Genomic DNA, 27,200 nt, shown 5'->3' with positions numbered 1-27,200 from the left:
GTTTGGAAGCTCTGCTGAAACCTGTCCTCCGCTGGTAACCCTGGTGGTATCTGAAATACTGGTGGCGTAGTTTCCAGCATCATAGCATCGTGCAAACCACCACAATATGACAAACTGACATAGGAGAGGAGGAAAAGATGAAAAAATTGAAGATTCTTACCAATTTCTGCAGTCTGAAATTGATCAAATATGCAATCAAGATGCATTGATAATTACTGGTGATTGTAATCAGAAAGTTGGAAACAAAGAAGAAGGATCAGAAGGTGGAAAATACTGCCTTGGTAATAGAGACGACTCAGGAGATCGCAAGATAGAAATTTTGTAAGACCAACGACTTCTTCATTGCAAATACCTTTTTTCAACAATATAAATAGTGACTATACACGTAGGTCTCCCCAGATGGAATACACAGGAATCAAATTGACTACATCTGTGGAAAGAGACAATGGAGAAGCTCAATATCATGAGTCAGAACAAGGCCAGGGGTCAACTGCAGAACAGACCATCAATTGCTCATATGCAAGTTCAAGTTGAAGCTGAAGAAAATTAAAACAAGTCCATGAAAGCCAGGAGTATACCCCATCTGAATTTAGAGACTATCTCAAAAATAGATTTGATGCACTGACACTAATGACCAAAGACCAGACAAGTTGTGGGTTGACATAAAGGACATCATACAGTATGAAAGCAAAAGGGGACTAAAAGGACAGAAAAGAAAAAAAAAAAGGCCAAAATAGATGTTAGAAGAGACTCTGAAACTTGCTCTTGAATGTAGAGTAGCTAAAGTGAATGGAAGAAATGATCACGTAAAAGAGCTGAACAGAACATTTCAAAAGGCAGCTTGAGAAGACAAAGTAAAGTATTATAATGAAATGTGCAAAGACCTGGAGACAGAAAACCAAAAGGGAAGAACATGCCCATCATTTCTCAAGCTGAAAGAACTGAAGAAAAAATTCAAGCCTCTAGTTGCAATACTGAAGGATTCTATTGGGAAGATATTGAGCAACGCAGGGAGCATCAAAAGAAGATAGAACGAACACACAAAGTCACTGTACCAAAAAGAATTGGTAGACAATCAACCATTTCAGGAGGTAGCATATGTCTTAGGCTGGGTTCTCTAGAGAAGCAAAACCAGTAAAGTGTATGAATATATAGAGAGATTTATATCAAGGAAATAGCTCACGCAGTTACAGAGGCTGTAACGTCCCAAGTCCATGGGTCAGGATAGAGGTTTCTCCTGATTCGCACAGCTGCAGGGGCTGGCAAACCCAAGATTGGCAGGTTGGAGAGCAGGGCTTTTGCCGATAGGCTGTGAAGACAGACGAATCCCAAGATCGGCAGTCAAGACCGAGGGTAAGCTGCTATCTCAAGTCCCAAGAACCAGAGGTCAGACGAACAAGAGCCAGCTGCAGGGCAAAAGCCCTGAACCCTGCCAGAACGTCTGCCCACACTTGATGCAGGCCACATGCCCAAGGAAACTCCCCTTCAACTGACTGGCTACCCACAGCAGACCCCATCATGGAGTGATCATATATCAAATCCCAACAGTGAAGTGACCACAACATCACACGACTGCCAAAACACTGAGAATCATGGCCCAGCCAAGCTGACACACAATCTTAACCATCATAGCATATAATCAAGAGCCGATGGTACTGAAGAAAGAAGTCCAAGCTGCACTGAAGGTATTGGCAAAAAACAGGACTCCAGGAATAGATGGAATGCCAATTGAGATGTTTCAACAAACGGATGCAACGCTGGAAGTGCTCACTCGTCTATGCCAAGAAATTTGGAAGACAGCTACCTGGCTAACCGACTGGAAGAGATCCATATTTGTACCCATTCCAAAGAAAGGTGCTCCAACAGAATGCAGAAATTATCAAACAATATCATTAATTTCACATGCAAGTAAATTCTGCTGAATATAATTCAAAAATGATTGCAGCAGTATATCGACAGGGAACTGCCAGAAATTCAAGCTGGATTCAGAAGAGGACGTGGAACAAGGGATATTACTGCTGATGTCAGCTAGATCCTGGCTGAAAGCAGAGAATACCCAAGACGTTTGCCTGTGTTTTACTGACTATGCAAAGGTATTTGATCATGTGGATCATAACAAATTACGGACAATATTGCGAAGAATGGGAATCCCAGAACACTTAACTGTGCTCATGCAGAATCTGTACATAGACCAACAGGCAGTCGTTCAAAAAGAACAAGGGAATACTGCATGGTTTAAAATCAGGAAAGGTGTGTGTCAGGGTTGTATCCTTTCACCATACTTATTCAATCTGTATGCTGAGCAAATAATCCCAGAAGCCAGACTACATGAAGAAGAATTCAGCATCAGAACTGGAGGAAGACTCATTACCAACCTGTGATATACAGATGACACAATCTTTCTTGCTGAAAGCGAAGAGGACTTCAAGCACTTACTGATGAAGACCAAAGACTACAGCCTTCAGTATGGACTGCACCTCAACATAAAGAAAACAAAAATCCTCACAACTGGACCAATAAGCAACATCATGATATGACAGATGGAGAAAATACTGAAGTTGTCTAGAATTTCATTTTACATCGATCCTCATACAACGCCCATAGAAGCAGCAGTCAAGACATCAAACCACGTATTGCATTGGGCAAATCTGCTGAAAAAGACCTCTTTAAAGTGTTTAAATGTCACTTTGAGGACTAAGGTATACCTGACCCAAGCCATGGTATTTTCCATCATCTCATCTGCATGTGAAAGCTGGATAATGAAAAGGAAGACTGAAGAAGAACTGATACATTTGAATTACAGTGTTGGCTAAGAAAATTGAATATACCAACAGAAGAATGAACAAATCTGTCTTGGAAGAAGTACAGCCAGAATGCTCCTTAGAAGCGAGGATGGTGAGACTTCGTCTCACGTACTTTGGACATGTTATCAGGAGGGACCAGTGCCTGAAGAAGGACATCATGCTTGTAAAGTACAGGATCACAAAAAAGAGGAAGATCTTCAACAAGATGACAATGACACAGTGGCTGTAACAATGGACTCAGACATAGCAACAATCGTGAGGATGGTGCAGGCAGTGTTTCGTTCTGTTGTACATAGGGTCACGATGAGTCAGAGCCAACTCGACAGCTCCTAACAACAACAACTGAGCTCTTGGAGTCCCTGGATGGTGCAAATGGTTAACGCTCTTGGCTGCTAATGAAAAGTTGCAGGTTTGAATCCACCGGGAGGGGCCTTGGAAGAAAGACCTGGTTATCTACTTGCGAAAAATCAGCGATTAAAACTCTAGGAGCAGTTCTACTCTGACACACATGGGGTTGCCATGAGTCAGAATTACCTGGACAGCAACCGGTACTGAGCTTTTACTAAGAGTCAGACAATAGGCTTATGCTTAAAATCTACCATCATCCTTGATGTTCTCCACAACCGTGACTCAGGACTTGCAAACTGGTCACTGAGTCTCGGAAAAGTAGTTCTAGGATGTAGTCGTTTGGTTCCATGCATGTGGTCCCCCATCCCCCTCTGTCTCCCATCACTAGTACACAGAATGGATCAGGAGTTAGGCAGATTGAGTTCTCAGCTTCACCATTTATATATGAGCTTAAGCTCATCTCTGAGCCTCAGTTATCTCTTCAATAAAATGGGAATAATAATACCCACCACACTAGATGATGGTGATGATTACATGAAAAATGTTTATGGGCTTGGAGCAATGCTTGGCGCTTTACAAGCACTCAATAAATGGTAGCTGCTGTCCAATAGTTGTGTTATTTGCTATCATTTCTATCATCCCTTCCTGTCGCCCTAGGTTCAGAGCCCAAAGGCTATTTTGTAAGAGGTGCTCTGAGTTCCTATTTTCAACTTAAGATTTCTACAGCTTCAGCAGAGCACTAATGATGACCCCAGCTCTGTGGACATACTGCCCCTCCCACATCCCTCCAAGAAGTTCAGGGCAACTGAGTCTGGCTCCAGGCAACCTTAAGGCCTGCAGAACTGCCCTTAGGAGTCGTGAAGAGCCAAGGCTATCTTTCCACCATGGCTGCACCCAAGCTGGTGACCTTTACCTCCGCCATAAGGAGGCCATATGGACTAGGCTCTCTCTCCAGCAATCAGCACTACAGAGGCAGCAAAGGGCGCAGAATAAGCTTTTTATCATCCAGGCCTTCTCTCCGGGTTTCCGTTGCTGTGTGACACACATTTGTTGTTTCCCAACATGATAAAGTACTCTTGGGCCTGCTCCAGCATCCATGCCACAGCCAGTGTGAAGTGAAGAAAATAAGACCCTCTCACTTTCCCTCTTGCTTTAGTGTTTCCTGTGGGTTTGCTGCTCACGTGTTCCCTTTCAGCAACCCTTCTGTGGAGAGAGGCAAGACCTAGATAAATCCTGTTCCCAGTGCCAATGCCTACTTCCTTCTTTTTCTTGAGAAGCAGTGAGATTTAGCTGAAAGAAGGCAGAATTTGGAGACAGACAAAGTATGAATTCCAGTTCAGTACTTTCCTCACTGAATGACCCTGGGCAAGCACTTCACACTCCAGAGTCTCCGTTTTCCCTTCTGTCAAGTGGGCTCATAATTCCTACTAAATCACAGGACTGCTGAGAGAAGCCACAATGAACACATGCAGAAGTGCTACGCAGTAAGTGATAACCATCGTAGTTCCCTTCAAACTCACTTGCTTGGGATAGAATTGTTTGAAAGAAAAACGGGGAGTGATCTAAATCAATCCCTCTATTTCCATATAAAATGTTCGTTGACGGTTCTTCTTCTGGTAGAGCAGAGTTGGCAAATTTTTTCTATAAAGGGCCATATAGTACATATTTTGAGCTTTGGGACTCATCAGGTGTCTGTCATTGCTATTCAACTCTACCATGGTAGCACAGATGCCACCATAGACAGTATGTAAATGAACGCGTGTGGCTGTGTTGCAATAAACTTTATTCACAAAAACAGGTGGCAGTGGTCTGGATTTGGCACTTGGGCCATAGTTTGCCCACCCTGCTTTAGACATTTAGAGGGTTCAGAGCTGCAGAACAGTATCCCCTTTCAAGCAAACCAAAGGGCACCAACCTCCCCTCTTTCTTCCAGCACCCTCTTAGAAACCCACTCTGAGAGAGGCAAAGACCATACACGCAGTTGAAATCTCTCTGCTTTTGAGAAGTTGGAGGTTTAGATTTATGGGCATGACAATTTGTTTCACATAATTCTGTCAGTAATTACACCGACTTCCACCAGCAGCCATTAGGTAAATGATCTGGCCCTTTCCCCTGAGTAATGTCTCCCCCCACTGAAACAAATGGAGGGTGCACTTCTCTCCCATAAGTTAAGCGCATTATTTGCCTCATCACACAAGGCAAATGTGGTAGCTCTGAGCTATTAGTCTATCACTGCAGCGATCAGACGGCCAGGAGCCAGAAGTAATTTATAACAGGGAAGTAAACAGGGCCCCAGATAAATAAATAAGAGGCCCTGGCTGGTCTGGGGCCTGAAAAGATTAAGTAATGAGAGTATCTAGCAAGAGATTTAGTGCTAAGTGAGCTAGGACCAGAGCAGCCTCCCACGGAGGAATCAAATTATATCATTGGAAAGAGGTATTAATGAAGTCCTTCATGCTGAGCCGGGAAATCAGGCTTCTTAGGAGGGGAGCACCGCCATCATTAGCATAGCAATTTGGGACTTCACACTGAAGTCTGGATAATTAGCTGCAGGTAACTGGATAATCCATGGACGGATTACCCAATAAGCATCTTCGATGTGGTAAAAAAAATACAGGTAAAATTGTGCACTACAGATTAGTAAGTAAACCCATGCGTACCTCGCTTACTGGTTAATCTGCCCCTGCCAGGGTGAGGTGACCCAACCCACTAGGAGAACCTGGTCAGCATCTCAGTGGCTGCTGGACTGTAACAGGCTGGGGTCTTTTTTCCTAGAAGGGCAAACCTACAGGCTCCTTATAAGAGATGTGTCCTTAGATAGGTTACTAGCTGGGATGGGAAAGAAAATGCTGTTGCTGATGACGATTCAAGGCCGACTTTATTTTTTTAACTTCTGAAATTCCTGTTGCCTTCTAGTACACCCCCAACTCACGGTGAGCCCATGCGCAACAGAATGAAACACTGCCCAGTCCTGTACCATCCCCGTGATCGGTTGCGGATCAAACCACTGGGATCCATAGGGTTTTCACTGGCTGATTTTTAGAAGTAGATGGCCAGATCTTTCTTCCTAGTCCATCTTAGTCTGGAAGCTCTGCTGTTCACCATCATAGCAAAACATAACCCTCCACTGACTATGGGTAGTGGCTACATATGGAGTGCACTGGTTGGAAATCAAACTTGGGTTTTCCGCATGAAGATGAGATTCTATCACCGAACCACAACTACCCCTTCTGAAATTCCTGGAGGGTGGAAATTCAGACGTGTAAGCTCTAAAGAGTCTCCATCACCTCCACTCCAAGACTTCTGTTCCCTTCCTTTGACGGCCTTCCTCTGGATTGCCAATTTTGTTGATTCTTTCCTTGGAATGGCTCTCACCTGCAGTTTGTCCTTTCCCTTTCTCATGCAAATCATGATGGTAACTATTTGAAGAGAATCATAATGCACTAGAACCAACAACAATCCTTTTATAAGAATTGCTAATCCTTATTTTTTCCACCAAGCCTATCACCAGTATCAGCTCTTTTAAAGATCAATATCCCTTTTCTCAAAAGATAACTGCTACCCAAGCCAGCCTCACCCCTGGAAGCATCAGTCATGTTCCTTCATACACGGTTCCTTTTCCCTGACATTTAATGAGAAAGTTTCTTTGGGCCATCCCTGCAGCACCAGACCAGGAATACAAGTACCAGGGTTTGTGAGTCCTGGACTGCTCCATGCCTCAATTTCCCCAACTGTAAAATTGGAGGGCTTTGGTCCAGAAGTTCTCGAAGGTGCATTCAGTTCTAGCATTCTATGATTCTATCAAGATGATGCTCCTTGCCTCTGGAGGGGTTGTTGTGGAGACAAGGGCTTACACAGAACTTGGCACAGAATGGAGAGGAAGATGTCTGGTCAGAAATTCTTCCATCTGCCTTGGGAGGAACCAGAAAGAGACAAAAATACCTGAGATACATTTTCTTTCCAAACCAAACCTGTTGCCTTTGTGTCAACTCTGACTTGTAGCGACCCTACAGGACAGAGTAGAACTGCCCCTATAGGATTTCTAAGACTGTAAGCAGACTGCTTTTTCCCCCGCAAAGCAGCTGGTGGGTTCAAACCGCCGACCTTTCAGTTAGCAGTTGAGCACTTAACAACTGCACCACCAGGGCTCCTTTCATTTTCCTCCCAGGGATTCCTATGTCCTTTCTTTGCTTTCCTTCTTCTTTCATTGTATTTCCTTCTTATCATCTGTTATGGATTGAATTGTGTCCCCCCCAAATATGTGTTGGAATCTTAACCCTAACCTGGGGATATAATTGCAAGGGGAGATAGGGTTTTCTTTGTTATGTTAATGATGCCACATCAGTGTAGGGTGTGTCTTAAACCTAATGACTTTTGAGATATAAAAAGAGCAGATTAGACCCAGAGAGAAGCAAGCACAAATGGGGGAAAGGTAGATGACAGGCGGAGATTGCCAAGGAAACCAGGAATGCCAGGGCTACAGAAGCTGAGACAAGGATTTTCTCCCAGAGTCAATAGAGAGAGCCTTCTCTTAGAGCCAGTGCCCTGAATTCGGACTTCTAGACTCCTAAACTGTGAGAAAATAAACTTCTGTTCTTTAAAACTACCCACTTGTGGTATTTCTGTTAGCAGCACTAAGAAACTAAGACATCAGCTTATTCCAGGTTTTCTTCCTTTCTTTCCACTGGATCATCCCTTATTGCCACCCATCTAATAAATATACCCTTACTGAAAAAGACATCTCCTCTGTCCCTGAAGATGTGGAATTAAAGGTGGTGACTGGGTCAAGTCACTCATCACGGCAGCATCTCTCATTATCATGGGGGCGATAAAGAGAGTATCAGAAGCCTCAATTCCACAGCACAGCATGGGTGACAGGATGGGTGCATTCTTGAATGAAGGTGAGTGTGCAGAAAGGAGAAGTGCAAGATGGGAGAGAAGAGGTACAAAGAGTAAGTTGATGTTACAGCTTTACACAACTCCAGCCCAGAGTCTCAGAGAGAGTTAGTTTGGAAAGCATTAATATTTTGATGTTCCAGTATGGTTCTGGCTCAATTATTTTAAAAGATATGATTCATTTCAGGTTCGGACTAATTCACTAAGTGTCTTTCAAACAACTTTTGGTTTAGATCTCAGATCAAGAAAATAATTTGGAGGTTTAGGACAACGTTCAGAAAATCAGTGTAATTTATTCTTTTTTTTTTTTTTTTAGACTAAGGTGTGTTTTTTGAGTCCCCAAAGGTTGTTTTATTTATTTATTTTTTTATTAACCCTTCACTCAGCTGAAGCTTCCAGTAGCTAGACCATCTTTTTTGAAGCTCACTAGAAGTTGAAAATCAATCAGGCTTAGAGCTGAGGCAAGGACAGTTTATCTTTTCTTTTCATTGCATCACAGAATATCATCCCCAGATATAAGCATCAAAAATAACATTCCCCTACATGGCACTTAGTCTTGGGCGCTGGTTCAGTAATGCTAGCAGAGGATCCTGGCCTGGGCCATTTCTCTTTCTTTAGTAGGTATCATGGATTGAACTGTGGCCCCCGGAAAATATGGGTTAACTTGGCTAGACCATGATTCCCAGTACTGTTTGATTGTCCACCACTTTGCCATCTTACTTGATAATCCTACATGTTGTAAATCCTATCTCTATGATGTTAATGAGGAAGGTTGAGAGGCAGTTATGTTAATGAGGCAGGACTCAATCTACAAGATTAGGTTGTATCTTAAGCCAATCTCTTCTGAGATATAAAAGAGAGAAGCGATCAGAGTGACATGGGGAGCTCATACCACCAAGAAAGCAGTGCTGGGAGCAGAGTGTATCCTTTGGACCCAAGGTTCCTGTGCTGAGAAGCTCCTAGACCAGAGGAAGATTGATGACAAGGACCTTCCTCCAGAGCCAACAGAGAAAGACTTCCCGTGGAGCTGGCACCCTGAATTTGGACTTCTAGCCTCCTAGACTGTGAGAGAATAAGTTTCTCTTTGTTAAAGCCATCCACTTGTGGTATTTCTGTTATAGCAGCACTAGATAGCTAAGACAATGGGAGACCCACTGTTGGAGTGTAAAATCCGGCTCCCCTGGCCCTTGAAGTCAGTGGCCTCCATGCTGCCTATCCATACTGGTCCACCTGAGTGTGGATGGGTCATCCCAGGAAGGCCCTCTTAGAACTGCAGTGAAAGGCCTTCTGATGTTTAAACCCAGGTAATTTGATTTGTGAAGAGTGAAAAAAGTAGAGGCAGGAAACTGGGGAATGAAATCCTGTGTTAGTTTTATCCTCACTCTTGTGTGTGTGCTGTATGAGTGTGCATGTGTGTGCAAGCACGCTATTACATATGCATTTAGGGATTCTGCAGTGCAATGAGACAGCTCAAGTTTGGAACACAAGGTGCCTCAGACCACATACTGAGAGGAAAGAGTAGATTTTGGAGAAGCCATGTTCCTTCTCTCATTCACTCATTTACAGAGTATTTTTCGAGTGCCCACTATATACCAGGTGCGATATTAGGCAATTACAGAGTCAACAAAACAGATAAAATCCCTGCTTGCAAGGAGCTTATATTCTACTGGGGGACAGAGGAGCAGAAAACTAACAAATAAACGAGCAAAAGAATTTCAGGTAGTGAGAATGCTATGAAGGAGAAAACCTGGGTCATGTTAGAGACAGTGGCTGGTAAGGAAGGAGACAGACTTTAGACAGCGTGGTCAGGAAAGGCGTGGGCTCTCTGAAGGAGTGATATTTGAGCTGCGGCCTACATTTCAAAAAGGACCTGGTCATACCAACATCCAGGGTCAGCATGTTCCATTGGAATGGAACTGAGGCAGAGGAAACAGCAAGGCCAAGGTCCCAACTTGAGAAAGACTGGAGAGTTGGGGCAACAGGAAGAAGGCTCATGTGGTTGCAGTGTGGTGCTGTGGAGATGGTCACCTGGGATGGCACCAGGAAGAGCAACAGGGGCCAGAAGTTTGGGGTGTCCCCTAAAGACAAGGTGAAGTCACTGGAAGGTTGAATTAGAGAGGGGACCAGGTCTGATTTATTTTAAAGCAATCACGGCATCTATGGGATAGATGATGGATAATAAGGGACACGAGCAGCAGGAGGAAGATGGTGAGGGGGTCTTGCAGTCATCTATTCAAGAAATGACTGTGGCTTATACAAGAGAGATGGCAGTAGAGATGGAAGGGAATAGACAAGTCAGTAATGCATGGTGAAGGCAGACTGACAAATCCTACTAGATTACCACAACATCACATCAACGACTCTTGACTCAGGAATAAAGTACTCCCTGGCCAACCCCGTCTTTCACTGCTGTGGCTTTTCTGGCCTCATTAGGCCTAATGATCTCCTAGTCTTCACTCTCACTTAAATAAAGGAAGTGTCACGCTCAAGGGAAGAGGATCTGCAGAAAAGGCTATTAGCAATGGAAAACATAACAATTATTTCTTAAGATAATTTTGTTCAATGGTTGAGCCCCTGGGAACTGCTGGTCGACAATGCTCTGCTCTGCATTGTAAAATGGAATGAAAGTCCCCGGAAGGTTTCTGGTAGAAGCCTGACCTATGCAAATCTCTTCCAGGGAAAAGGAAAGCTCTCTCTAGAGACTAGAAAACATTTACAATAATAAATTACTGTTGCTGACACAAATTTGCCACTACCAACTATGCACTAAAAACACCAATTATAAGCCCAGGAGACAAAGAGCCTCCCCATCACCACCACACTGCCACCTTTCTGACCCCTGATATTCATCACAGCATTGCTCAATAATTTGAGCTAGTTTAACAGTCATTTTGCACTAAATTGAAATTATATCTGTACTATGACTCAGCAGCCTGGAAAACATCTTCATGTATCTGTATGAGATTCTCCTATAATAAGAAGGTTTTATGTATACGCGTGCGGTAAGTTACATGCATGTGTGCGCGCTTTTGAAAAAAAGGAGGAGTAGAGATAGATAGCAGTTGTTGGTAGTTCTGTGGTAGGATTCTTGCCTTCTGTGCGAGAGACCCAGGTTCTATTCCCAACCAATGCACAGCCATCACCCGTCTGTTAGTGGACTCTTACACATTGCTGTGATGCTGAACAGCCCAGCCTAAGATGGACTAGGACGAAATGCTTGGCAATCTACTTCAGAAAATCAGCCAATGAAAATGCTATGGATCACAATGGTCTGATCCACCACTGACCATGGGGATGGCATAGGACGAGGCAACATTTCATTCCCCTGTGCATGGGGTTGCCATGAGTCGGGGGCTGACTCCAGGGCAGCTAATCACAACAAAAGAGATGGAAAGATAGAGAGATGGAGATGTAGAGACACATAAAAGGGATGATTAGGGTGATGATATTAAAAAAACTGATGATCCAGTATTTATTTATTTCTATATCACAACTATCAATTTTCATTTTAAAAACTTACTGAAATTAGGTCTTTCAGAGCATCTTGATTCGCAGCTTAGAGTTTCATAAATCCCAAATTAAATGAGATGGAGATGGAGGGGATGAGTCTTGGTTTACCCTCTCACCCACTTGGAAATCTAGTTTTCTCTCTTGGACAGGGCATTTTTTATATTTTATTTTTTTTATTGTACTTCAGGTGAAGGTTTACAGAACAAATAGTTTCTCATGAAACAGTAGTATACATATTGTTTTATGACATTGGTTAACAACCCCACGACATGTCAACCCTCTCCCTTCTCGAACTTTTTTTTTTTTTTGGTGAAAATATACATAGCTAAAGATACACCATTTCAAAAATTTCTACATGCACAGTTCAGTGACATCAATTATGCTCTTCCAATTGTGCTGCTATTCTCACTTTAGATGAAGATTTACAGAACAAAATAGTTTCCCATTAAACAGTTAGTATACATGTTGCCCTATGACAATGGTTAACAACCTCACAACACATCAACACTGTCCTTACTCAACCTTGGGTTCCCCATCACCAGCTCTCCTGTCCCCTTCTGCCTTCTAGTCCTTGTCCCTGGACTGCTGTGCCTCATTAGTCCCATTTGGTTTTATGGGGCTATCCACTCCCTGGCTGAAGGGTGAACCTCGGATGTGACTTCACCACTGAGCTAAAAGGGTGTCTGGGGGCCATACTCTCGAGGTTTCTCCAGTCTCCTTTAGGCCAGTAAATCTGGTCTTTTTTTGTGTGTGTGAGTTAGAATTTTGTTCTACATCCTTCTCCAGCTCTGTCCAGAACCCTCTGTTGTGATCCCGTTGGACAGGGCATTTTGATCTCCAAAAGTAAAGATGCTTCCTTCACTTGGATAAATGTTGGCATAAGTCTACAAAGATTTCAATCAAAAACTGACTCATTAGCTAAAAATTCGTGTCCCGAGTCCCCAACACACCAATGAGAGTCCAAGTCATCAGTTCAATAGCTGGATACTCAACTTAGCCAACGTCAGGGAGAGTTTTTGGCCATGCAACAGGCAGCACCAGTCAAAGGGAGGCCACACTTGCAAGCATGCTTCATCACCACGAGTAGGGTGAGGGGAATTAGAGAAGGAATGAAGGGAAAAAAACAGCATGAATAAAACATTAAAATATTATTCTAAACCATGAATCAAATACTCAGGTCCAGCACACCAAATTCATGCAAGGAGCGTGAAATTTACTTAAACTTCTCCATTTCTATTTGGTTTGGACAGTCCTGTGTTATCATAGTTTTGCTGTTGTTAATATTGTGTCAACACTTTCATTATAAGCTTCAATCTCCAGGAGTTTGTAAACGAACTGCAAATCTTACAAACGGAATTTAATGTTCAAAATCCAGGATACCGAGCCCATAGGAAAGCCAGCAGAAAGACCAAGTTAAAATTTGTGTGTGTGTGTGATTTGAAATTATGCTAGAATCTGGGGTATCCAATTAAAACCCTATTTGTTGCCTGGACAGATTCCCAAATGTTGGTTGAAAATGAGAGATGATTAGACAGACTCTTTAGAAATGTTTCTGTTTATGCTGAATGTGGTTCAAGAACAAACATTTCAAAATTATTAGACATGGGTACATTTGCATCATTCAGACAATTGAAGAATGTGTGTTTGGGGTCTGCCCACCTCAAAAGGCTAATATTTTTCTATACACAATGTGGTATTTCCTTGACATTTTCAGTTCCCTTGACTGTTTCTAACTACGGATATGGAGAATGAAGATACCACATTGGGGGTGAAGGCTGGCCGCTGGGTCTCATTCTCCATAAAGGGACTGTGTTGTCACTGGAGAGCAGAGTCTTTATTTGAGCACCCTGGTGATGGCCACAAAATTCTGCCCAGGTTGGCCGCCTCCAGCATGCACCACAGGGTGCTGAACGCAGCACATGGTATTGTACAGGAAAGGACGTGGCTGTCAAGGTTCCAACTCTGCAGGTGGGTTCCAGGCAAGGAAGTCACGGAAGGAGCCAGGTGGCAAGAAGCCCATACTCACACCCTCTGGACCCAGATTAGACTTTGGTTTTTTTTTTTTTTTGCATTGTGTATTCAGCATCCCAACCACCAGCACACTGGAATGGCGCGCGCGCGCGCGCGCACACACACACACACACACACACACACACACACATACCGTAGGCGTTCAACAGATGTGTTAGTTGTTCCTGGTTGCCCAGATCTTTTCCTGGGAATCGGGCAGGAATGTCACCAATAGGGAATTGGCTGAGTTCCAGGCATCGGCTGGGTGTTTGTTTTATTTTTCAATTTCCCCGACCCACTATTTTTATATACAGCAAAGAGAATGCACGAACATAGGAAGGCTTTCGGTGGAGTATGTGAGGAATTGAGCTCTTCTTGCTATAAGTTGTTTATTCCATGGCCAGAGCTAAGATTCAGAGGGGTTTCTGAAGCCCTTGCACATATATGCCTTTCTCTCTACATTCTTCCTTTTTCTGTAGCAGCTCAGCTGGCCCCAGGGTTCCACCTTTATCCCAGTGATCCAACATTATTGGCCAAAGGTTGGTTGACTTTCTTCAAGGGAGGCTCTCCTCACCCGGGTCCATGGCATGGCTCTAGAATGATTAACCCTGTGCACACATCTTCAGAAAATCATCGTGGAACCCCCACCAAGAAAACAAGCAAAAACTCTTACCTTCGAACCAAAGAAAATACTAAATCCACGAAATCACTTAAGCCACTCTTCCAAAGAGAGGTAGACTTAAAATGTTTTATGTAGCAACCTATAAGAAACTCATTTTGTGGGATGTTTCACATTCCAGCCCGTGGTTTATTCCCCCATATATCCCTGCCAGTAATATCAACCAGATGTGGCAAAGAAGCCTGCACAGAATTGTAAAAATTACAAGCATATTCTGTAATTCCAAAGCATTGTAAAGTCACAGCTTGGTTTTCTTAATTTCTCTTTAAAAAAAAAAAATTAATTTCCAAGCTGGCAGAACGTTCTCAGTACAAGTATTGCCTGATTACTTTAGAAAAATTCTTTTGCTGGCCCAAAGGGCTAAAGAATTTTAAAATGTAAAATCCAACTCGACCTTTGATTAATTGTAGGGCATTTAGAAAGGTCCACTTGCAAGCATTTATTTAACTCTATAGATTTTTCTCTTTTAATATTTCAACTCTTAATACCCTAGTCTCAGATATGAGCATGTGCTTATATATAAGTACAAAATACCAAACCTTGCAAGCTTCAGAGATCCATAATTTATCTCTCTCAGCAAAGGAGGCACGTGATATTGTAGAAATAAAACAATGAGTTGGTAATGTGAAGACTGTAATCAATGTCACTGAATTGTATGTGAAAATTGTTGAATTGGTGAAGGTCTTCTTGTGGATATTTTCACCACAATTAAAACAAAACAATGAGTTGGGGGTCAGAAAGACCTGGATTTATTTCTGGTGAGTAAAACTCCTCAAGTCTCAGTTTCCTCATCTGTACAGTGAGGACAAAGATACGTTCCTTGCAGGATGCTTGCGAGGATTGAAGGAGATGATTTATGTATAAAGTACTTAGCACACAGTAGGTGTTCAACAAACGTTTAGTTCCTTTCCTGCTCCCAAATCCATAAAATAACAGGGGCTGTAGCAGAGCCATGTTCTCCAAATACGCGCCATGGATAAAGTACATCAAAATCAACTAGAATGCCAATTAAAATGTCGAATATCTAGCTCTACCCCAGATATAATAAACCAGAATTCCTGGATGCATGGCCTGAAAATCAACATTTAACCAGCACCTCAAGAGATTTTTTTTTTTTTTTTTTTTCTATATGCTCAAGTTGGAGAACCCCTCTAGCCTAGATCCTTGTTGTTCAAAGTGTGGTGCTTGTGCCAGCAGCAATGACATCACCTGAGAGCTTGTTAGAAACATGGAATCTTAGTCCCCAACTCAGACCTACGGAACCAGGATCTGAATTTTAACAAGATCTCTAGGTACGTGGATGTACAGTAAAGTTTGAGAAGTGCTAGCCCAGAAAATTTTTATTCCTAGCTCTAAAATTCTATGGTAGAAGATTTGACAATTAAAAGTTTAGCTTTGTAATCAACTCAATAGATAAGACCACATGCTGTTTTTGTACTCAACTGGATAAAATCACAGTGGAGGAGAGGAGAAAAGAAACCTTCTATGCCTTCTCTCCCCTGCTCTGGCTTGCCTCAGCTGCCTCTGTCAGGAGCCTGAGGTACTACAGAAAGAAAGCAACTCACACAAAATGGAAACACCAAGAGTGACATCGCACCCACTGTAATCCATTATCTGTCCACACGCAGATTAAAGCTAAACCTGTCTTCAAGAACATGATGGAACTGGCAGTTGATGAAGCGTGCAATAAAGCAAACAGAAGGTTGGCCTCACTGCAGTGTTCAGAGGGCTAGGGGAGCAAAGAAGGAGGAGGAAATGGAGACTCAGTTTGCAGGGACATTTTCCATGAGCTCTGGGTGGCTGTGCCCCTGCAAAAAGTGACCCACGTCTGCAATGGTGAGGCCAGTCTCGCAATGCCCCAGGCTCTGCAGGCCTGGCCAGTGCAGCTGGAGGGGAGCACGTCTCCAGGATCCCACCTCCAGGCAGGCAGACAGTCTTGAGAAGCCCCAGTCATCAGGACAGGCTGGTTTTCCCATCATCCTATTATCATTTCACCACCCCAGATAACGACTCTGCTGGAAAATTGGGTAGTATGGTCTTTGTTTTCTCCACTGGGTTTTCACTTTTATAGCACTGTTTCACATCGATGCAGAGCTTTATAGAAACACATATTGCATGTAGTTATGTTTTAAAGTTTCACGCAGAATCGGTAGATGAAGGTGGCTGCAAAGGGATCTATGAGTAGCAGAAGACACTTCTTAGAGGTATAGGCTTCCCATCATTCAACAAGTCTGGGCTTATTTAGGACTTTGAAGAGATAAAGGAAACAGCACTAACTGAACTCCTACTAGGGACCTGACACTTTAGTTAGTAACTTTTCATAACTATGGTGTAGAAATTGTGGTTAGAAACTGGAAGAGCTCTGGAGCCAAGTCTCGGTCTGGATTTTGACTCGGCCAGTTACTGGCTCTGTGACTTTGGGCAAGATGTCTGAACTCTCTAGAACTCTTTATCTCTAAAATGGGGATAATTTCTACCTCTTCATCTTGAGATTGAGTGAGATAATATATGTAAAGCATGTAGCAGAGTATCTGATCCATAGTAAGTATTATACATATATACACACACACACACAAAAAAAAATCCTACTGCTGTCGAGTCGATTCTGATTCATAGTGACTGCCACATCTTTCTCCTGACTCATGTGGTTGCAGAGACTGAGGAACCAAAAATTGGCAGGTCAGGGAGTGGGCTGCTAGCTCACGGGTTTGTGGCAGCTGGCAAATCCCAAGATCAGCAGATCAAGCAGCAGGCTGCTGGCTCACGTCCGAAGAACTAGAGGTCAGAAGATATGAGTTGGACGCAGGATCCAGAGAGAGCTTTGCTAGCACATCCACACATATTGGATGCAGGGCACACCCCCAAGGAAATTGATTGGCTTTTAACTGATTGGCCTTTCAACTGATTGGCTGTTCACATCAGATCACAAAACGGAAGATGATTACATAATATCTGCCAAACCACTGAGAATCATGGCCTAGCCAAGCTGGCACATAACCTTAACAATCACAATGCAATATCCACTTAGGAACTATGATTGTTATCCCTATTTTATAGCTAACCACCTGAAATGGAGAAAGGTGAGGTCACTTGCTCAGGTAACCAGAAAGTGAGATTCCAACCCAGGTCTGTATGGCTCCAAAGTCCCTGTTCCTTCCTCTACTATGGGGCTGCCTCAGAGACATTAGATCACCTTTCTGAAAGAACATTCTATTTGGGAGATAGAGAGTATGTACACACCGCTATGACAAAAAGCAGAAAATGGTAAAGGACATAAAAGAGGTACAAACTAGCAGTAATGAGAGACTGAAGGAGGGCTCCCTTATTGGAAGTAAATTCCCTGGAAACTGGAGTCTAACAGTCTTTACTTTTTAGTAGGGAAGCTGGTGCACCATGATAACAGCCCCAGTTCCAGGACTAAGTTGGCTAGCCACATTTCACATTGTTTTCAGCTGCCTGGGGATTACCTTCCCAAGCCTCTGGCAACTCCACTGACCCAGGGGAACACCGGCAGGTTTAACCCCAGTGGCATTTTTGTAAAGCTGTCAAATACCATGTAGAGAATAACTGGAGGCCCCTGTCCTGCCACCAGCACAACTGCTTACTTAGCTACAGTTTTAAGCCATTATCAAACATTTTATATGAACTCTTTGCACCTGAATCTGGGATAGGTGGGCCAAAAAGACCCTAGTGGCCTGTTCATCTTTCTATGGCAAAGCCAAACTCACACAAAACAGTTGTCGACCACTGTCTGCCTCATCCCATCCAAAGCTCTCTCATCTGATGAGGGCTTTTAATCACTGTTTTCACTTTGCCTTCTGCTCCTTCTAGAGAATTTCTGGCAACATTAACCAATTAACATCCAAATAACTAGAAATCCTTCACTATCTCTCCCATGTGTAGGGGAAAGAGGAAGCTGGAAGGGGACATGAACAAGAGAAATCAGTAGTCTATGGACCATGTAACAGACGACGCTCCATCCTCTCCTGTCTAAATGAGACAATGAGGCCCAGAGAGATGAAGTTAACATGCCCAGGGTCACACAGCTTGTGGGTGGCAGAGCCAGTATGAGGACCTGGATCTTCTCACTCCAGTTCTTTTCTATAGGACTGTTGATGAACTCACTCACTCCACTGGGGTTGCTAAGTTGTATGCTGTGAATCTTGCTTGCCTTCATGTCCCCTACACCCAGGGATGGAGGGAGCTATATGAAGACCTAATGACATCACCACCAAGACCCTGCATCCAGTTGTGCCTGAAACCATAACTACCGTTGGACTTTTCTATACCATGAACCAATATATCTCCTATTTGGGTTAAACGAACTTTTTTCTCATTTCTGCTTCTTGTTAGTTTGTAATACTATAATAGCATGTTGTTGTTGTTGCTAGCTGCCGTCAGCTTGGTCCCTGACTCATGACAACCCCACGCACAACAGAATTAGACTATTGTGATTCATAGGGTTTTCACTGGCTGATTTTTCAGAAGTAGATCACCATAAATATTGTTTCTCAATAAATATTATTTTCTTTTCCCGTCTCTACCTGAAACTTGCCTTATTACAAGTCCACAGCCTTTCCAAAAGGTATTCTTTGCAAAAACATTGAGTGTTGAGTTGTTTTTTGGTCTCTAGGTTTAATAATATGAGAGAGAGAGTCCAGAATTGCTGGTTCTCCCACATGGCAGACCAGGGAGTGGCCAGCCACACAGCGTCCACGTTTAGCATTTCTGGGGAAACAGCTCACAGGGTCTGTTGAGATGCAGTGTGCTCTTTGAAAATACAGCCAGTGGCAGATGTATATGTGCTCATGACTGTACAGTTATTGATTTCTAATTTGTACCCTGTTTACTTCCAAAAAGGCCCTGGAGTGGCTGACAAAATAAGACAAAGACACAATAGGGGCATTAAGAAAAATCAAAGATCAAGCCCAAAGGGAAAAAAGGGATTGCTGATTATAGCTCAAACCTGGGTTAACATAGTTGCTTCAGTAAAAAATATATTATATTTAGCTCTCAGCTTTCTGGCAGCTATTCAGAATGTGTTGTGATGGGGTATCCTTCATGTTTGTAGCCCAATACCCAGCACAGGGGTCAGGCTGGAACAAGCATCTAGGAAAAGCTAACTGAATGAATGAATGCATGAATGGTGGATAAAAGAACTAAGGCTCCCTGAGAGCACTGTTATATCCATAGGCCTACCTCAATCATTCATTTATCCATTCATTCAACTATCATTGACTGGTTTCCTATATTGTGCCTGGCCGGGGGCATGGAGCAGGACGGATACCAACATAAATCAAAAGTAGTTCCCGCCTTCAAGACCACAACTCTTCAGCTTGAAGCAAAAGCTCTGTGAGCTTTATCACAGTGCCCATAGCAACTCCCAACCTCTTCATGGCCCCCAGAGAAAGGAGATCATAAACTGAGGTTGTGAAGACTGGAATTGTAGGAGTAACAATAATTATCTTGGTAATACATGTATAAAGCACTTTAAACCTTGTAAAATGCACACTTATCACTATACTATAGGATACTTTTATATAGCTCTTAGGTAGGTAGAATGGCAGGGGGAGTCACCCTTTCACTGATGAGGATATTTAGGCACAGACAGGGGAAGAGACTTTCCCAAGCTCTCTTAGCTAGAAAACGGCAGTTAGGACACAACTCAGGTGTTTCCCAGGCCCCTGTGCTGCCCGCCTGGGCCTAGCCTCTAGTATCTCAGAGACTTCTTATCACAGCCTGAAATTCCATCTCTGCTAGGATCAAGACCAGCCTCGCACAAAATGGGCATCACCAGATGGCCATGGGAGAGCCGCGAGGCCATGAGTTCCGTGAGCAAGAACCAGCCCACCTGGACTCCTGCAACAACTGGACCACTCGGATTCCACCCACGCAATATTGTTCAGCAGCCCAAGCCTCACAGACACCTTTTCTTTGCCTAGAAACTGATACTGAAATTCCAGCTGACTAGCATATAATCTGCCTTATTTAGTTAAGAGCAGGTTGGAAAGCTGGAATGTGGAGCTCAGTTGAGAGAAAGCTATTAGGTGAACATTTAAGAAAAGAGGTACACAGGGCAGGGGAAGGTAAAACCCAAGGTGGTTTCCCCCATATGTCTATTTGGTATTGCTTATTCAGCTCTGCTAGGAACTCAGGCCTGCAGAACTGCACTTCACCCATCCTCACACCTACCAAGGTGGATCCAGATTGGAAGAGTGGAAGGGGAGGAGCATGTCCTTTTACCCTTTAGCACAGTCAGCTAGGTTGACTGAACAAGAGAAATTGAGTGCACAGCAAGAGGAGACCTTGACAAAACACAGGTGTGTCCTAGAGAAAGTTAGCAAGGCCACTCCACCATTAGAATGTTAGCCAACCCTTTCCTGTCATTGTTCCAACAAAGTGCCCTTTTAAAATACATTTATGTATATACTGTGTGTGTGTGTATATTCCTAATTCAGAACTCATTCTTAAGTGAACATGCTGACATGTGTTTTACATTTCCCAATTTATCCCAGGGCCTACATGCATTGTTTGACTGCATAAGTAGGTATTAACCACAGCCATTGGAAATGAGCACAATGGCCACAATCTTGGAGCCTCCCCAGTCATGTTAGAGTCTTACCGGCCAGGCCGTAAATATTGCTGCCTAAATTCTAGGCAGTTGGAGGATGTGTCACACCACTCAGAAAGTCAAGCCTTGGGCAATCCAGTTCACCCCATGATCTACACTAGTCACTGCCAGCAGGACTCTTGGGTTTAAAATCATGTATCTGTTCACTCTCAATAATTAGCACTTTCCTAACACCCATCATACATGAATCACAATCTCCAAGCCAACACGCATCTGCAGCCCCTGAGCTTCCACATGCTCACACTGAATAAATGCACAGAAGTATCTCCAACTCTTTCCTCCTCATTACAGCCTGGACCATTCCAGGAGATAAAGCAAAAGTCAAGGTGTTTTTTTCCTTTTCCCACAAAATCACAGACCTCAGAGCCAAGCTTCCATGACTGGCACTGGTAGGAAGCAGGCAAAGAGCAGGAGTTGTTCCAGCCAACAAGGTGGTGAGGTTAAATGCTTACTCCAAACCAATGCTCTCTGTGACCACTGGCAATCTCTTGCTAATAAACTCACCTCAAATCCCACACACACGGCATTTCAGATTCAAGTAAAATGGAAACGTTTCCTCCCTCCTTGCAAAGGATGATCCACTATGAGAAGCCACTAGTCCTCGTTGCCCACTTAAGTTGCCAATCTCTGAAGGAAAGGAACAAGAATTGGGCCTGAAGGTGTGTGTGGGAAGCTCCTTTATTCTCCTCCAATTCCACTCCCCTCCACTGACACATCACTGTCCTGCTGCTCCCAGTCTCCATGCCAGGTTCCACTGGCACAGGGCTCCACGCACAAAGACAACCACATTCTCCACATCACTAAAGCAAAGCAAGGCACAAGGCAGACCACGTAAGTCAACTCTACTCACAGTCTGGTGAGCTTCGGGTTGCTCTGGAAAAGCAATTCTGGAAGGACTTGGAGCTTATTCTTGTTCAGGCGCCTAAAAATGGAAAAAAGAATAAAAGGATGTCAAGGGGACATTAAATGGGATCAAGTGTAATCACATGCACCACTTCAATCAATCAATCAATCAATCAACAGGCATTAAAAGACTCTCCAGGTCTTTCAACGTGGAATGTTCATCGTGTGTTAAGGTATATGGCATCTTTGCGAAGCTTGTAGTTGAGATGAGGATATGGGACAAATGCCAGTCATAAGCAAAAACACAACATGCATGCTGCTACTACCCTGTCCCAAGCCCAGGAGAGACATTACTAATTGATCACAGTATTCTCTCCCACAGAGCCCTGACTAGGATTTTAAACTTTTCTTACTATGTGCTCCAGGCAGGTCTTATAACATGATGGAGCTAGAATGTAAAATAGGCCCCTAAAAACATAAATAATGTACCAGAGAGAATACTCTAGATCCTAAATGGAGGGGTGTGATGGCAGATAGCTGTTGCTATAGGATCAGAGAAGAAGGTGAGGCAGATCCCCACCGGTTGAGGAGCCATGGGGAATCCCTGCCATCCTGGCTCTTTGGACTAGGGCAGGGCTGCATGTTAACTTTCACGGGTCACTGGCACTTTTGCCTTTGAGGGCCCATTCCTCCATAAGAAAATATTTTAAAAGTATATTTTACAACCATGTAGTTATAAAAATGAATATATTAATATTATTGGTAGAATTCTCACCTTCTTTGCGGAGACCCAGGTTTGATTCCCAGCCAATGCACCTCATGTGTAGCCACCACCCAACTGTTAGTGGAGGCTTACGTGTTGCTGTGATACCGAACAGCTTTCAGCAGAGCCTCCAGACTAAGACTAGGAAGAAAGGCTTGGCAATCTACTTCTGAAAATTAGTCAATGAAAATCATATGGCTCATATTGGTCCAATCTATAACCAATCATGGGAATAGCGCAGGACTGGGCAGAGTTTCTTTCCATTGTGCATGGGGTTGCCACGGTCAGGGGCTGACTTGATAGCAGCTAACAACAACAACAATGTATGTTACAACATTTTTTTCAATCTAACCCATTAATCCATTGGCATCGAGTTGATGCCAACTCATAGTGACCCTACAGGACAGAGTGGAATTGCCCCATAGGGTTTCCATGGCTGTATTCTTTACTGAAACAGACTGCCACATCTTTCTTTCTCCCACGGAGCAGCTGGTAGGTTTGAACAGCTGACATTTTGGTTAGCAGTCAAGTGCTTAACCACTGCGCTACCAGGGCTCTTTTGTCAATCTAAAAGTTCATTTTTTGTTCTAATTTTAAAAGAAATTTAAACATTTTTGTGGGCTCCTAAATGCATTATGGGCCCTGGGCACCGTGCCCACTTTGCCTAATGGAGAAGTCGGCCCTGGTTCAGGGAGCAAGGTCTGGGCATGGGGAGGCCTCTGAGGTTGCCTGAGGTAAAACTCTGCCCCATAGGGATGTCCTACGTTGGACAGTGGCCAACAGACCTAATGCAGAGTCTCTCCTGAGAATTTTCAATACTAAATGTCCACATAGAAAAAGGCCATCTGAGTTTCCCAACGACACTGAGCCACTGTTGTGACGTCCATGAAAGCTGCTCTCCTGAGAGCAAACGTTAGTACAAGATGCAGACCCTGTTCCGTGCTCGCTCCCCGCCCTCTGTCCTGGCAATAAATCCCCAGTACCAGTGGAGCTGTGAATGGGTCTCTTCCAGACATCTTGAAACTTGGTAGTCAATGAAAGGGGACAGTGGTGGTCTGTGGTAGAATTCTCGCTTTCCACACAGGAGACCAGGGATCGATTCCCAGCCAGTGCACCACAAGCACAGCTACCACCCATCTATCAGTGGAGGTTTGCATGTTGCTATGATGATGAACAGGTTTCAGTGAAACTTCCAGGCTAAGACAGACTAGGAAGTAGGAAGAAAGGACTGATGATCTACTTCAGAAAATCATCCAACGAAAACCCTATGGATCATAACGGTCAGATTCCATGTGTACATGGGGGTCGTCATGAGTCAGAGGCTGACTTAACGGCAGCTAACAACACTTCTCACACTAACCCCCAAACCAGTTGGTGCTATATATATATCTTACTTCCCAGAATCTTCGGGAACAAAACAACAGTTTATAGCATGGGTGTAATGTTCTGTCTAGAGTGAAATAAATATGTTCAATTACATGGGGTAACGGTGTAACCCCATCTGAGAGTGAAGCAAAGCGAAAAAGCAAAGGGGGAACTTCTTCTCAGCTTCTGGCCCCAAAGCCCACGCTTTCTGCACCATGCCAAACAGACACAATTCCAAGTGAGATTCTGCTCCTATTTTCCCACTTTCATCCCAGGCCGATGACCAAAAACTTCAGAAGTAAAAAGTGGGTAGAAGGTAAAAAAAATGTCGAGTATACAAGAGAGGAGCATTGAAGACCTCCCTAAGATAAGCCTCCTGCCATAGGAGTGTGCTCCTCAGCCCTGAGGGGTTCCTGCAGTGTGTAGGGGTGTGTGCACTGCGCAGGGAGGCTGCCGGTGAGACTCCTGGTCAGGAGGAGGTGAGGCTGGAAAGTGGAATGAGATAGCCTCTAATCCCTTGCCCACCTCCAAGGCAGCTGACTCCCCGATCAGTGCTCTTCTGGCCACTCCAGGGGCCGCTCTTTGTCACTGAAGGGGGAAGAAAGGAGTGGCCGAGAGGAGGGGACAAGGAGCAGGAATCTAATTACTTGTTCCTATACTTCACACAGATCGTTGGCTGCCATTGAGTCAGCCCCTGACTCATGCCAACCCCATGCACGATGGAAGGAATCACTGCCTGGTCCTGTGCCATCCCCATGATCAATTGTGGATCAGATCATTGTGATCCACAGGGTTTTCATTGGCTAATTTTTGGCAATACGTAGCCATGCCTTTCTTCCTAGTCTGTCTTAGTCTGGAGGCTCCACTGAAACCTGTTCAGCAACATAGCAAATGCAAGCCTCCATTGACAAGACATGTGGTGGCTACACATGAGGTGCACTGGCCAGGAACAGAAGTGGGTCTCCTGAATGGAAGGCAAGAATTCTACCACTGAATCAGCAATGGCCCAGATCATCATCATTAGCTAATACTTATTAGCATTTACTATAAGTCAAGCACTATTATAGGACTTTACATATATGCATTTAATCATTTAATCTGAATACGAGCTCAGTCCTAGTATTATCCCTTCTTTACAGATAAGAATTCTGAGGTTCAGAGGGGTGAGTAACTTGCCCAGAGTAACACAGGTAGTAGGCAGCAGAGCCAAGACTGAAACTCAGACCATTTAGGTCTAGTGTCTGAGTTTTTATCCATGGCACTGTGAAAATTTCTACCAAAATGCCAAGCACATTTTTAGGTGCTCAACAAATATTTCCTCACACATAGTCGTAATCAATCCCTTTACAACAGTTGGATGCCACTGGTCCTGGAGAAGTCATGGAGCTATGGACTTTGAGGTTAGCCAGGGCTTGGCTCAGGGCTGGCTGTATCAAGCACCCACTGTGGGACCTCAGGCAAGTTATCTATCCCTCTGAGCCTCAGTTTTCTATCTGCAAAAGAATCCTACCTCCCAGGGTTACAGTGGGTTTCAAATGACACAGTGTTTACACTCGTGCAGTAAGAGCTTGTCATTGTTGCTAGTTGCCATTGAGTCAGCTCCAATTCATGGCAACCCATGTGTGCCAAGCTGAAGTGCTCCACTGGGTTTTCAAGGCTGTGACCTTTCAGAAGCAGGTTGTCAGGCTTGTTTTCTGAGACGCTTCTGGGTGGGTTTGAATGGCCAACACTTTGACAATAAGAGCAGGGCAATGGTCGTAAAAATAACACTTACTGAATCCAATTTTATGCCAAGCACTGTGCTAAATGCTGGGTGTGCATGATCCCAACTGCAGCAGTGCTTGGAAGCAGGCATTTCATTACCCACATCTCACAGACAGAGAAATAGAGTCTTGGAGAGGTTGAGCAAATTCCTCAGTCACAGTGTGAGGAAGTGGTAGAGGCAGGATTTGAACCCAGGTAGTCTGACTCCAGAGCACTGGTTCTGAACTGCTATATTACTCGAAGTCTTCAGTTAATGCCAGCTCCTTTCCCCTTTTCCTTCTTCTTTCTCTGCTTCTTTTCATCCAGGGTTGCCACCTTCTCTACCCCAGCCCTGACAATGAGCCACCCTGAGTACATTTTCCCTCCATGAAAAAGGTTCTCTGGGAGGTCCCCCAGGGAAGAATTGGGGCTCTACGTAGGACTGTCTGGAACCACCCTCTACTGTCACAGCTGTACAAAGACTCACAGGAGTTACATTCAGACAACTGACACGCCAGTCTAGGGACAAATCCTACAGTCCAGCCCACCATTACCAGCAGTAGGTAGGGTGTTTAGTGTGCTAAAAGCCCTAAACTAGAGTTGAAGCTAAAAATAAAAGCAGCTTGGCTCCAAGACTCCACGAAGGGAAGAAATCATTTCTAGTTCTTTGCTGGTATTTGTGGCTGGACAAAAATAAAAACACAACCAAATTTAGCCAATTGTGCTCTGCTTGCTGCTGCAAACCCTGAATGAGGATTCCAGGGCAGCCTGGCTGGGCTCTGCTCCCAGCAGCCTCTGGGCCTTTCCCTCCTCTGCTTGGGGAGCTCAACTACATCTAATTTCCAGTTCATACCAGGATTTATTCATATTTACTTAGTGAACCAAGCCACCCCGAAAGGTCTTCCTCCAAGAGTGGATGAAGACTCCAAGCCACAGAAGGTGCACTCCCCATGTGGCTGATATGAGAGCAGCCCCTGGGCAGAAAAATGCACAGAATGATGGGCACTGCTCTCCTGATAGAGGGACAGATAAGCACTGGGGTACAGACAGTGGCTACTGCCCATGGCACACTCATGCCAACTGCTGTCTGGTACCTGGGCCCAGAGATCGAAACCTCCTGCTGTAGTTGAAGCTGGAAGTATAGACCTGATGCCTGGATGGAGAGCAGGACCCACATGAGGGCAGACTCCGAGGGGGTCAGGAATCAGGACGTGGGCCTGACCAACAATGAGATAGAGCCCACAAAGACACCCCCTTTCCCTCTAAGATTGATACTCCTCTGCTTTCCTAAGAAAACATGAAGGCAAAAAATCCACTACTTCTGAGTTACAAGGTCACACTGCTTTCTAGCCTGAACTATTAAGATCCAAGAAATAAAGCCTTGTCTTTGTGGGAATGCTGATGGATTTCTTGGTTTAAGATCTAATTAGAAGTTTTTACCACTTTGTTTCCTGAATTCATCCATTTATTCATCCATTCAACCACCCACCCAGCCCCCTATCTATTCATCCATCCATCCACCAATCCATCCATCCATCCATCCATCCACCTATCCATCCATCCATCCATCCATCCATCCATCCATCCATCCATCCATCCATCCATCCA

At 44.0% G+C, this 27,200-nt stretch overlaps 1 protein-coding gene across 1 annotated transcript in view; it reads right to left on the bottom strand.

Moving 5' to 3' along the window:
- SLIT3 (slit guidance ligand 3) overlaps positions 1–27,200 on the bottom strand; it is a 762,848-nt gene that overhangs the window by 583,727 nt on the left and 151,921 nt on the right. The window contains 1 exon segment of the mRNA XM_004371219.2: positions 21,729–21,800. Within this exon segment, the coding sequence (XP_004371276.1) occupies positions 21,729–21,800 (72 nt within the window).

The sequence above is a fragment of the Trichechus manatus genome, unplaced genomic scaffold, assembly GCF_000243295.1.
Source record: "Trichechus manatus latirostris isolate Lorelei unplaced genomic scaffold, TriManLat1.0 scaffold00011, whole genome shotgun sequence".
In the NCBI taxonomy this organism is placed as follows: Eukaryota; Metazoa; Chordata; class Mammalia; order Sirenia; family Trichechidae; genus Trichechus; species Trichechus manatus.
The sequence above is the reverse complement of the archived record's forward strand: the minus strand, read 5'-3'. Positions and strand labels throughout refer to the sequence as shown.